The sequence below is a fragment of the Typha latifolia genome, chromosome 2 (assembly GCF_019914945.1).
Source record: "Typha latifolia isolate L0001 chromosome 2, TyphaL0001v2, whole genome shotgun sequence".
Taxonomy (NCBI): domain Eukaryota; kingdom Viridiplantae; phylum Streptophyta; class Magnoliopsida; order Poales; family Typhaceae; genus Typha; species Typha latifolia.
This window is the reverse complement of record NC_133087.1, coordinates 7,102,538-7,115,595: the sequence shown is the minus strand read 5'-3', so window position 1 is coordinate 7,115,595 and position 13,058 is coordinate 7,102,538. Positions and strand designations below refer to the sequence as shown.

The window sequence follows — 13,058 nt, the reverse complement described above, 5'->3', positions numbered from 1 at the left end:
AATAGGCCAAAACACTCGCACAAGGTAGCCCCACCATCGGCTGCATCGCTGGAATCGACGGAGACCGAACGCCATCAAGCCGCATATCTTTATTTCCTTGGTTAAATTTCATCCACATGCTCCGGAAATCAAAAGTGACGGGTCCCAAGCTTTGTAACCATTGAGTGCCTAGGACAATATCTACTCCTCGTAGTGCCAACGGATACAAGTTCACAATGATGTAGTGTCCCTACACCCGTATACCGACTTGGCGTCATAAGCTCTCCGCCCGAAGCTTCGTGCCGTCTCCTATAACAACGTCAAACCCCGTAGTCGGTTCAACATCCAAACCCAACTTCCTCACTAACCTCTCATCTAGAAAGTTGTGTGTACTCCCGAAATCGATAAGGATGTGCATACAATGCTTTCTAACGAGTCCGTCCACCCATAATGTCCTTAGCGCGGAAGTACCCGAATATGCATGTATCAATATTTCAGCTTAGATATCTTCCTTCGCGCCCTCCTCCACGGCCTCCTCATGGGCCTCCTCTGAACACTCTCCATCACCAACAGCCTCATCGTTCTCCTTGAGACCGTCGATAAGCGATCAAAAGCAAAAAGGCCCTTTGCTTTCATTTCGTATAGCATTTTCAAATCGATTATTTTTTCTATATCGCGATGGACGATTCCATCTTTTATAATCAAAAAGAAAAGTAACAAAAGGTTTTTCAAACCAGAAATAAGCCTTTTCATTTTTATCTTCTTTAAGTCTTCGCTCCTCCACCTGGGCAGGTGTGAGAGTTCGAACGGGAGGTCTTGTGCCTCCTCTAATATTGGAAGAGAGTCTCAAAGATTGTCATGCTCTAGTACTAGCAACCACTGTCTTTGAACCTGCAGAATTTTCAGCCAGCATTCTAGGCACAAACTGCCCATCTCGGTTGCCCCAACTTGCTTCCGTTACCATCTTGAGAGCCTTGTACTTTTGCTCCATCCTCACGGCATTCTCAAAGGCCTCCTCAAGAGTAGTAGGACAAAGAGCACGAACATCCGCCTGAATCTCCTCCCGCAACCCTAAAATGAATGTGCTCATCAATGTCGATTCGAGCCAAGGTGGCTTGCAATGACTACTAACTCCTTCAAATTCTGCTTGATACTCCAATACGGTTATCCTCTAAACCATCTTGCTTAATGTGGCAGCAAAATCTTTATATGTCCTTGTCCCAAAACAACGTGTAATCTTCCTATAAAAATTTGCCCAACTAGTAAATCCTCCACCACGAATAGCCGATCGATACCAATGCAATGTCGTTCCTTGGAAGTGAAAGCTTGCCATCTGGACCTTTGCATCCTCCGCTGTCCCTTAACAATCAAAGTATTGTTCCACAAAATACCCAATCCGTTGGATCACCACCTTAGAATTTTGAAAAGTCTAAACATGTAGTTCTCCCCCAAATAGCATTGTCGGGTTCACGAAAGATCCTTGGTTCTAGTTTGAATCTTTGTGCTTATTGATCTCCTTCTCTGAATCCTCAAGCACGCCCATCACCATCTCCGAAGGGATCAACATCATCCTCTAAGTGTCAATCCTCTTCATCGACGAAATGCACCGATGTTGCACGCCTCTCGGGTTCCACCACTACCGGTCTTGGGGTGTGACTCGGAGGTGGGGGATGCTGTGTAGGAATAGGTAAAAGAGGATCATTGATATTAACATGTCGTACCTAGACCTGTGGGGTATCGATTCGGTGTGGTCCCACTGCCGGTCCTTCTTGAGACACTGATTTTTGTCGAGGAGATGATGAAGCCGATAGGTGCTACGGAATGATCCATTCAAGATCTGGATTGATTGTACGAAGTAGTCCGCGCAACTGAGGGAAAATATTCACCAAATATTCTTCCATAATCATAAAATTACGAAACTAAGTGGAATTGATCGGTAACTACTTGTCCTACGCTTTTTCTATTTACACCCTTTATATATTCGAACTACAACTGGGACAAAATTATGATATAATGCGACTATTGGTGGTGGTGACGAGTGGAGTGGATGAGAAGGTTATGGATGATAATGGAGATGAGGATGGATGGTTGATGTAGTTTAAGGGATAAAGACAAAAGAAAAGAAGTGGTTGAGATCCCAAGAAAGAGGGAGGACTCGACAGACGAGGGAGATTAGAAGATAGATAAGATCTTGCCAAAGGTAGAGGTGGCTAGTTAGTGAAGAGAGAGGAGGGAGATTAGGGTAGAGAGACTAGTGAGACGATAGAGGAGGCAAGTACTAATATTTATTAAGCATAATAATTTTGGCTGCCATCCACACCTTTATAGAGTCTAGCTAATAAGCCAAAATAATAATTATTAACCCTAATTCTAGTGGACTCCCGTTGACCGCGTTCGAACGTGCTCGACTGCATTTGAACGCATCCGACCGCATTCGAACTCAAAAAGCCTTCTCTGTCGATACGAACCTGATTTAGGCGTTTGAACGCACATTTCGTATTCTCTATTTTTGTGAACTTGATGCAGACATTCGCAAAGTCGTTCGAATGCGGCTCCTTCCGCGTTTGAATGCAGCCTATAGAAAATTTATTTTAATAAAAAATAAATAAATAATGCAATAAGAAAAGACTCTAACTAGGTGTTCGACTTGAGGAAGCACCAAATTCCTTAAGATGTTTGGCTTCCTCCTTGAACAGATACCTTCTCATATATATCTTTCATTTATTCCTAAATGGTGCATCTAAAAAGCACACAATGGCCTCGTTTTCAAATGAATCTCTCCTTGTGTCAGAATTGTTTCTCCCAAAGCCTATTCTTTATGTGATGAAGATATTTTGAAGCCTCTAAGAAGTGACTGGAAAGTAACTACAACACTGTTGGCCCCTTTGCTATTAAAACATCTCTTTGCTGCTACAGACATTACTTCTCTCCCAACCACCTTTGTAGTTTGAGCGAATTTAGCCTAGCGAGGTACACATAAATGTGTTGTTGGCATTATAGCTTTTCAATCTTCCCCATAGGCATGTTCTCTCTAAATCCATTTTACTTGATCATTGAGGGAGTGCTCTAAAGAGAGAACCAATGGCTATTCTTGAGTATTTTCACATTGTTGCAGATTTACAGTCAAGAATACATTCCTACATCTTGTCTGATTCTCTCATTTTGGTCAAATTCCCTCGGCCTTCTAGACTCTAACCCAATTTGGACTATTAGTAATATCCAGAATGAATGTCCACGATGAATGAAGTTTATATGAAGTGTCTCTGTTTGTTTTACAAGTAGTTCTAACAATCTATATGCCCACTAGTTTGCTAGATGTGCAATTAGGTTCTCTTTATTACTTTCCATCTAAATGAAAGTCTGCGGAAAAAAAACAACTAAGAACTTATATTCTCAAATGAAGAATTCTATGTTATATTTAACATGTTTGTAAGTTGTCTGTGCACTTTAATGTCTCCATGATGCACAAGGAAAGAGCATTCATAAAACTATACTTTGATCTCTATGAACTTCTAATAGCATTAAAATGCCTAGATATTATTATTATATGCATTAAAAGGGTTTAAGAAACCCCCTCAGTTGTCACTTCTCCCTTTCCTCACTTTTAGGAGTAATAGCTAAAAGATTAAGTTATTAGGTAATTTACTCTTTTTTTGTGACAAAAGGCCAAAGCCCTATTTTATTGAAACGATAAACATCCTTACAAGCTCCAACTGAATTTGATGCAAAACCACCAAACTCCAAACACAACATATCCCTCAACTAACATCAAAACTGCAGACAAGAACATCCAAACCTTTGAAGGGAAAGTTCAACACTTACCACACTACTACCAACCATAACCAAAGTTCAACAGCAAACCAACCATAACAGAGTTTAAAATAACAAACACATAGAACCATGCACGCCACCAATAGACATTAAAACCCCATCAGTTGGGTCAAAACATAAAGCTTCCGGAATAATCAAGCGAAGAAGAGGTAGCTAGTTCAAATTCGTTCAAACCTACTCCGATTATTCAAAGCTTGTTCGGACAAACTTTGGACGAAATTTTCCAGAGAGCTGTTGAAAAATATTCAAGCGATAGATTGTTTGAAGTCGTTCGAACATATTTTGATTGTTCCAAGTTTGTTCGAACATATTTCAATTGCTCAAAAAAATTTCGAGCATATTTCAATTGTTCAAAGTTTGTTTGAATATCTTCGAACGAATCTTGCGAAGTCCCATTGAAGGCAGCATTAAAAGTGGACTTGTTCGAACAGGTTCGAACATGTCAGGAAAGATCATAAGATTAGGGCTGAAAAGTAGCTTACCTGTTGGGGACTATAAAAGGAAAAGATTGTGCGAAATTAATTGTCTACCCCCAAGACTATTCAAGTGGCTAGAAGGGCATTTAATACAAGAGATGAGTTTGGGTTTTCCAAGGGATTAAATGCCGAATTTTTTTGGAGTCCTAGAGCATTAAAATTTATTCTTGCTAGTGCCTCATGAGATACCAAGGCCAACAATGTTAAAAGTTACAAATGTTGGATATCAAGCATTAAAAGTGATCCATTTGACGAGTTAAGCAAAGTACTTCTAAGATGATTGTGAGTAACCACAATCGAGTTGTATATTTTGTAACCTCATATCTTTTAGTACTTGGTTTGATCTCATAGAAGAGATTCGTGGTTATTTTACCCTAATTTGTTGAGGGGGGTTTTTCATGTTAATTTTGTTGTGTTTGTGTGTGCCTTTGATTATCCTCTTAATCTATGGTTAGCTTTCTTCCTGTGTTACATTTTCTTTTTAAGTATTTATACTTTTTCAAGTTGAGTTAAGTCGAGTCAAATTAAGTTAATTAGTTAGCTTTATCTTATTACTTTAAAATTTTACATAAAGTAAATAATCTATATGTGATCCAATCCACTAGAATTTTTACTCCTACAAATATGAGTGGATATGTGTTGATTATCAGGGGAAAATTGATCACTGAGTTTAGTTATTTTATTGTCTCACTCTTATTCTTTATCGTAATCATTAAATTGTCTTTATCTTTGTAAAAGTAGATTGTAGTCGTAAAATTTTAAGCCCTAGCCACTTTTCTCCATCCCGGCCACCTTACTATATGGCGATCCACCACCATCCTTGGTCGTCCACTACCCTCCAACGATTGTCGCAATGTCGAATATTTACATATCTGCCCTTTTCTAACCTATATCCACTAGTTTTTAATCTTTTCATCCTAACCCCCGATTTATGTAAAACTAAAACTATTAGATCTGTAACTCGTGATTCTACTACTATATAAATTTTCATAATTTTCTTACATTAAGATCAGTCCAAATTTAATTTGTAATAAAAATATTATTTTAATAACTCACCGCCTAGTGAACACATCCACTACACTAGAAACAACCAATCGATCACTGCTGCTTCGCTTCAGTTGAAGGAACCTTAGATGGAAATGCCTTAGCCGACCTATTCTTGATTTTCTTGCCAAACTCTAATAAAATATCTTCATATATAGGATTGCTACATTTCTCCTCCTTGATTTTAGTGCTCTCGTGTCGCTAGAGTGAGAATATTGACACTCCTCTTCGTCTCCTCCGTCCGAGGTGACAGTACCGACACCCTTCCTGAGGTTTTCCCACTAACTTCATTTTCAGATCCCCGCCCTATCAATCGCACCTTTGAATATGAACCCGATTCGCAATAGCACTAGGCCGAGGGCTAGGCCGGACTCTAGGCCAAGCTACCGACAAAATCGCCGGAGCCCAGCCCACACCCCTTTCTTGATCGCCAAAGTCCATCCTCAATCTTGATCTATTATAATTTTCTAATAATGTATATCATCATTAACACTCAAACTTGGCCTCTTCACCATTAGGCATATCAACTGAGTTTGAATTGTGCATGTCACACACACACACACACACACACACACACACATATATATATAATACGATGTGGGTGTAATAAATGAGAAATGTTGGATAGTTGTTAGTCATATCAGGCCTCCCATGTTTGTTTTAATTAAGTGGTGGTTAATTTGTCAATTCAGATGGAGTGTGATTTCTCTTAGACATACAGATAATAGATAACAAGATAAACGGCCCACCAAACTGCACTAATATAGAATAAGAAATAAAAGCGGTTGATGAAGTTTGCATTCACGACCTCCAGTAAACCTAGTTCTGATACCTAATTAATGAATGATTAACCTAAAAACATAAGTTATTAAATAGTAACTAATAATATATATTATATCTTTAACCTCCATTTTTTATCCCATCTTCATCTCCCCTCTTCTCTTCCCCTCTGACAAGAATACTACTCTCTTTTAGTGGCAGTGCAAGTCTAACTTTACAATGAAAATATTCACTTATTAGATTGTTTCAGGCTAACTGGAATGTTCTTTATGTCCATAAGAGCATAGATTATTACCACTAGAACTCGTAAGTGAACCCAGGACATCCCTTAAGGAGACAAATATATTTACATTTTGTAATATAGAATTGAGACAGTTTTTTTAACGTTCAAATATTTAAGTATTAAAGCACCATTATTAGCAGCAAAGTTTGACATCTCTGTTCACAGTCATCCAAATAGTCGGCAAATGAACCCAACAATATAGAAATATAGTTAATTTAGTATCCAGCGACAATAGAATGTAGTTTAGTAGAATGTTCATCATTAAAATGTCAATTGCCATTCATCTTTTCGTTTGAACTAGTTTTACTTTACGAAGTAATACACCTTTTCCCAACTCGGTATCTATTTCTTTATTGCAACTCAATTACATATTCATCATAGATAATAGCAATTTACACCATTAAAACCATGAGGCAAGAAAAGAAACCATAAAAACATATAATTAATTTTTTTTTGGGTGGGGGTGATGGGAGATGATTATAGGAATACAATTTACAACAAAAAGAAAATAAGAGAGTTCTTTTTGCATATATGAAAACATTTGTTCTTTTTTCGAACATCCCACGAAACTCAGAAGCTATTTTGTTCTTAAAGCTAGTCAACCATTAAAATCTGATCCTTAAGATACTCGCTCTATCTAACTTGTAATTGTGTTCCTTTTCCTTTTCCCTAAGTTTGTTTTTATTTTGTGTTTGATCAATAGTGGTTCTTAGCCCTTCTACTCTTCTTGCATTATCATTGATTTCCTCTGCTTTATCCCTTTCGTGTCTTCACTTTGATTACTTACTCCGCCATGTGGGACTAATTCCTACTTGTGCATTCCAATACCTAGCGACAGATATTACCACAGAAGAAAGAAAAACTTTGGTTACTTTTACTCACCTTAACAACCACCATCAATCTTTTCCCCTGCTTTTTCTTTCTCATCTTCTCCAAAATTAAAGTAGAGAATGGCAACACCATGATTCCACACCATCATGGTCATTCAGTAGTAGGCAACTAATTAAGCAAAGGAGCCCCTCATTTCCACCTTGATTCCATCATTCCTCATCACTTCCTTCTCTCACACTTAACCAATCCACACTCAAATTAACTCTTATTGGTTGTTTATGTAGTCTATGCCTCTGGCCTTGCACTCAAAGCAATGGAAATAAAAAGAGCTTCAGATATGGTGCTACCCATCATTGTAAAGGAGGTGGGGCTGCTCCCACCTCATCACAGACTCTTTTCCTCATCTTTAACTCTTGTAGTCTTATTCTTCCTCCCCCTCCTCCATTCCTGTTCAAAATTCAAAAGTCTCCCACTATACCTAGCCAACAAAATTTCCACTACCATCTACATATCTTTTGCATTCATTTGCCTTTATACATAATGCTTTGAGCAGTTGTTAAGACCCTTTAAGAGGCTTATATACAAGTGGAACCAAGAAGAAAGGAGAGGTAGGGAAAGGAAAGAGATCATCCTAGGATGAGCACTGCAAGGTTCATCAAGTGTGTGACAGTCGGCGATGGGGCAGTCGGGAAGACATGCATGCTCATCTCCTACACAAGCAACACATTTCCAACGGTAAAGAATAAAGAGTTTTTATTGACAAACATTTAGCAAAATCAATGACCAATGAATGCAAAATTTCTGATTTCACCAGAATATTTTGTATCTTTTGTGGCTATAGGATTATGTTCCGACTGTGTTCGACAATTTCAGCGCGAATGTGGTCGTGGATGGAAGCACGGTGAACCTTGGGCTCTGGGATACTGCAGGTAGGCTAACTCCTCCCAAAGTTGCAATTTACTTCTAGTAATTGCCTCAATAGAGAAAGTGGTACTGAACTGTATAGAATTAATTAGATCAGATTAAAATGGTAACTTCAAAAAATTTAAATGAAACAAGCCGCAGATATGTTTGCTCTCTTTCAGGAATTCCCCATCTTCATGTATTCAATTAGGTATGATTAACCTGATATATGGTACTTTAGTGTCATATTATAATGGTCATAGTGTATTTGAATATACTAACAATATTTTTTAGTTTGCTAATATTCAACCTTCTGATTCTCCATTCTTCCTCTTACTTTCAAGTCCTTTAGCCTATCTCCACCTTGGTACTTAGTTGGGTAGCAAAGAACCAGTGGGGTGGGGTGAAGGTGGGTGGAGTATAGAGAAGGATACATGTATAGATAGGAGGATTGTCAATTAACAAAGAGGTGGATGGGAGAGGAACTGTAGAGAGATGGACTAACACAATCACCTTTCCTTTCACTGCCTATCAGGAGTGAAGGATGATGATTGAAAATGGCATCTTGAAAATTCAGAAAAAAAAATTCATACAAAAGTAAGTCAAACGACTTTTACGACATATAAGTGGTTTCAAAAAAACATATGTATAGAAGTTTTTGAGTGCCACATCTGTGAAGGATACTACTAACATCTGGAAAGCCGGTCTTCTCAAAAACTTTCTTATATTATACCATACAAATAATTTATAAGTTAGAGATATAGCTACTTATAATATCTGCAAATTATCATTGGATCTAAAGAAATTTTATACTAACGTATTACCAAACTTTCAGAAAGCATTATATATAAAGGGATGAATACACCCGTTTGTTCTTTTAGTAACTCACTGCACAATTCTCACTTGTTCGGAAAGCTTAGCTAATGACTAGATAAAGATGGACGGTCATACTCCTCTCTCACTTCCTCCCTTGCAAGCAGCCTCAAGCATTGCATGTTCATGCAGGTTGAAAGACTAGTTTATGAAGCGTCATAATCAGTGTGATATCTCTGCTAATATAACAGCTAAATTGATATGATGAGATAACAGTTTATCTTTGCCTATTTTAAATAATCTTCTGCCTGCACTTTTGTTGTCTATTAGAAACACTAGTTCTGACAATGCTATAATTTAAAGAATTTGAATATTACTATAGCATCTTAGAGTTTTATGCTTTTATTTGCGACTTTATGTGACAATGATACCTAGCAATTTCCATAAAAAACCATTATAGGATATTTCTAACTTTGATAGATCTATTTTCTGCAGGTCAAGAAGACTACAATAGACTTAGACCTCTTAGTTACAGAGGAGCTGATGTGTTCCTGTTAGCTTTTTCACTAATCAGCAAAGCTAGCTACGAAAACATCTACAAAAAGGTAGCAAATTCAAAGACATTCCTTCCCCCTTTCAGTATTTTTATTTAATCAAATGTTTGATTACCTTTCCTTATGTGCTGCACAGTGGATACCTGAATTAAGACATTATGCTCCAAATGTACCAGTTATATTAGTGGGAACTAAACTTGGTAAGTATATTGCGTTTAAGAAATATTTTTATACATCATAACCTTATTTTTCAAGATTAAAAATGAAAAAGTTGTAATAATCAAAGAATTATTTTCATGAATCTGTACAAACTTATCATGAAGATAAGTAGGAATTCAATTTAAAGTAGCGCTAAAACAGAAAATGCATGCATTGGGATGCCCTTTTACTAAAAGAGCAAATGCATAACTACAAAGTTGAAAACAATTTCCTAATCTTGTCCTTCAAATTTGTAAACCTTCTTTTCCTACAACTACCAATTAGAGAACATCCTTGAACTTGTTTTATGAACCCCATACTTAAAATGTTCTTATCAAAAGTAACAATCAATGGTTACAATTTTGCAGATCTACGTGAAGACAAGCAATTTTTCACTGATCATCAAGGTGTAACACCAATTACAACATCACAGGCATGTATAATGATTATAAAGTTGAAGCTATACATGCAAGATTTAACAAATGGATCAAATTTACCGGGATATTTTTGTTTTGAAACAGGGTGAAGAGCTGAAAAGGATGATAGGTGCAGCCGCTTACATAGAATGTAGCTCGAAGACTCAACAGGTAAAAATATTAATACTTGCGAAAATCTATTGCATGTGAAGCTGAAATGCTGCTGGACAAGCAATATGCTAAAGTGCAGGGTTTCTCTATGAGGCAATCTTACAAACAAATTATAGGCATGCAATCAAGAACATGTTAGTTACCCACCATGCAAGTGTAACAGCAAGGAGTAGAGCCATGTCCACAAGTCCACGAGCACAAAGTCTGGCAGGTCCACATATCTATATTTTTGTTGGACTCTAAGGTCTGCTAGGTGCCTCGGTAGAGGGTTTAATGGCACATAAGATCCCCTGTCCAGGTCCAGTCCAAACACTAGTGAGGAAGTGATCTGAAACCCCAAACAAGTTTTAAGGTTTATTTATATAATTGCTACTAAAATATTTTAAAATATCATAATTAATTGCTACTATATTTTTTAATAGCATAATTATCTCGAAACCTTTTGACCCTTTCAAGATTGCCATTATATAAATAAATGGCTAAAATTCTAATCTTTTAGAGTGTAAAATATTTGTCACTATTTTTTTCTCAAAAAGAATATTTGTCACCGATTTTTTTTTATATAAAACCTTCTGTACTATGATATGGAGTCACATTAGATAGCTTTACTATGATATGGAGTCACATTAGATAGCTTATGAGTCATTTTAAACAATTTATATTAAAATGATAATGTTTTCTTAATCAAAGTCTAATTTTAACTATAATTAGTCAGATTTAATGGAAAATAGTAAGCAATTAGTATCTCAAACCATTTTTGTTAATCTGTAGATAGTAAATAAGCAATTAGTATGTATAATAACAGTAATGTGGTGATCTATAACTGGATTTGGTTAGTTCTGCAAAGTGAATAACTATGGCCCTTGCAGAATGGGAATCATTTTAGTTTTTAATGCAAATGACCTATAAAGTTTCTTCTCTCTGTTTTCTTTTAATAGTGCAGATTGATTCAGATACATATTCCCTATTGATGGAAGATGACAGAAATGAGAAAGTTTTGGTTTAATTAGATTTCAGTTCTTTTTAGCTGCAATTATTGTGTTTGAAAATTTTCTAGTGAAATGGATTTATTTTACAACTAATAAGTTAAAATATTTTAATGATAGTTTCTCACAATGTAAAATTCCACTTCAATTCCTCTATTAGAGAAATGCAAATATGCCAATTATGTTAAATTTAAAAGAGTGAACATAAAAATATTTCCAAGTTTATTTGTTATAATTTCTTTTTTTATTTTGGGTTTTCTGCAACAGAATGTGAAGACTGTGTTCGATGCTGCAATAAAGATTGTTCTATGTCCTCCAAAGCCTAAGAAGAAAAGCCGAAAGCAAAGAACTTGCTGGATTTTATGAGTGCAAAGAGGCTTCCATACAACTAAAATGACATTATATGATATACTTTCTAATACATTATACCAACATTGTCAAATTGTAGCCATGTCCTTTGTGTTTTCTTTTGTTCTGGATGTGAGATGTTATTACAGCTATTATAGCTTATTAATTTTTACAACTTTTATGTCTAGTTTCCACATGATTACAATGCATCTAATGTACTTCTCTGTCTGTTATAGGAACAATGAATTTGGATGATTTGATAATTGGATACCATAATATCAATTTGGTAAAACAATTTAGTCTAGCTTATTTGTATTTACAGCAAGTGGTAGTACTATTTGTAGCTAGTCTATGCACCAAGTATTTCTATTTGGGTAAAATAAAATCATTTCTTACCACCAGCTCCTTGTAGTTAGCAATATCATCTCATATATCCCCTTAGTATTAACGGGGTTGAGTGACAATTGGTTTTTATTGAAAGATATTATAAAAAATTTCATGCCTTCAAAGTGGCTTACATTCAAAGACATTATATTTGTTAATTTCTTATTTGTCCATGCCAATATAAGTGGGGAAGTTTTTTCCTTTTTTAGACCGAGCCGCACTATCATAGCCACCTTGCCCTCCCTTCTTCCTCTGCTCACTCTAACTACCTCCTCCACTACTTCCCCACTACGGCCACCTCCCTCCTCCCTACCTCACTCTCGTCGCTACCCCTGTTGCAAACATCCTCCAAGGAGCCTCTTGTACTTAGTTTCTTTGCTTAATTTATGTTGCTTTAACAAATTAGTATAGGATGTTTGTTGTGCTTTCTTTAACATTAGTCTGAATCCGCTAGGGTCCTTAAGACGATCCAACCACGTGGGTTAAGTCTGATTAATATTGGTTGAAACAACATATTTAAAGAAACTTAATTGATGTCCGGACAATATGTAAGGGTATCCGAATGGCATGCACAAGACAACAAAAAGTTTTGATTTTGAATCTGATTTAAAGTTCCTCTAAAGATTTGCCCCTATCCAAATGAAGTTCTAAACCCTAGATTCATTCCAAGCACCCAAATCTGAGACACCATCTTCCTCCATGAGTCACCCTATTTTATGATCGTTCATTACCCTCTAACAACCACTATAACGTCAGATATTTCTATTTCTGTCCTGTTCTGACATTCCCTCACTATTTTATTTTTATCTTTTCACCTGACCTTGGAAACAAGTGAAACTAAAGCCATTAAATCCGTAACTCGTGAGGCTACCACTCCTAAAACTCTCACAATTTTCTTACATCGAGATCAATTGAGATCTACTTAGTAATAGTGGTATCAGAGCCACTATTCCTCACTCGATTGTTAGCACTAATTTAAGAAAACGAACGAGAAAGGAACACCCATGGAGGACCAAGGACTTCTCTCTGTCTTTGTGAGAGTTTCTCCGGCGCCACTAACA

General features: G+C 36.6%; 1 protein-coding gene across 1 annotated transcript; it reads left to right on the top strand.

Moving 5' to 3' along the window:
- The first annotated feature begins 7,610 nt into the window (after positions 1-7,610).
- Positions 7,611-11,917, top strand: LOC140780992 (rac-like GTP-binding protein 7). The gene is made up of 7 exons (XM_073126735.1): positions 7,611-7,959; positions 8,066-8,153; positions 9,436-9,545; positions 9,631-9,694; positions 10,061-10,125; positions 10,214-10,279; positions 11,533-11,917. Exons 1-7 carry the CDS (start codon positions 7,861-7,863, stop codon positions 11,629-11,631), a joined length of 591 nt encoding a protein of 196 aa, XP_072982836.1. The 5' UTR covers positions 7,611-7,860; the 3' UTR covers positions 11,632-11,917.
- The last annotated feature ends 1,141 nt before the right edge of the window (positions 11,918-13,058 follow it).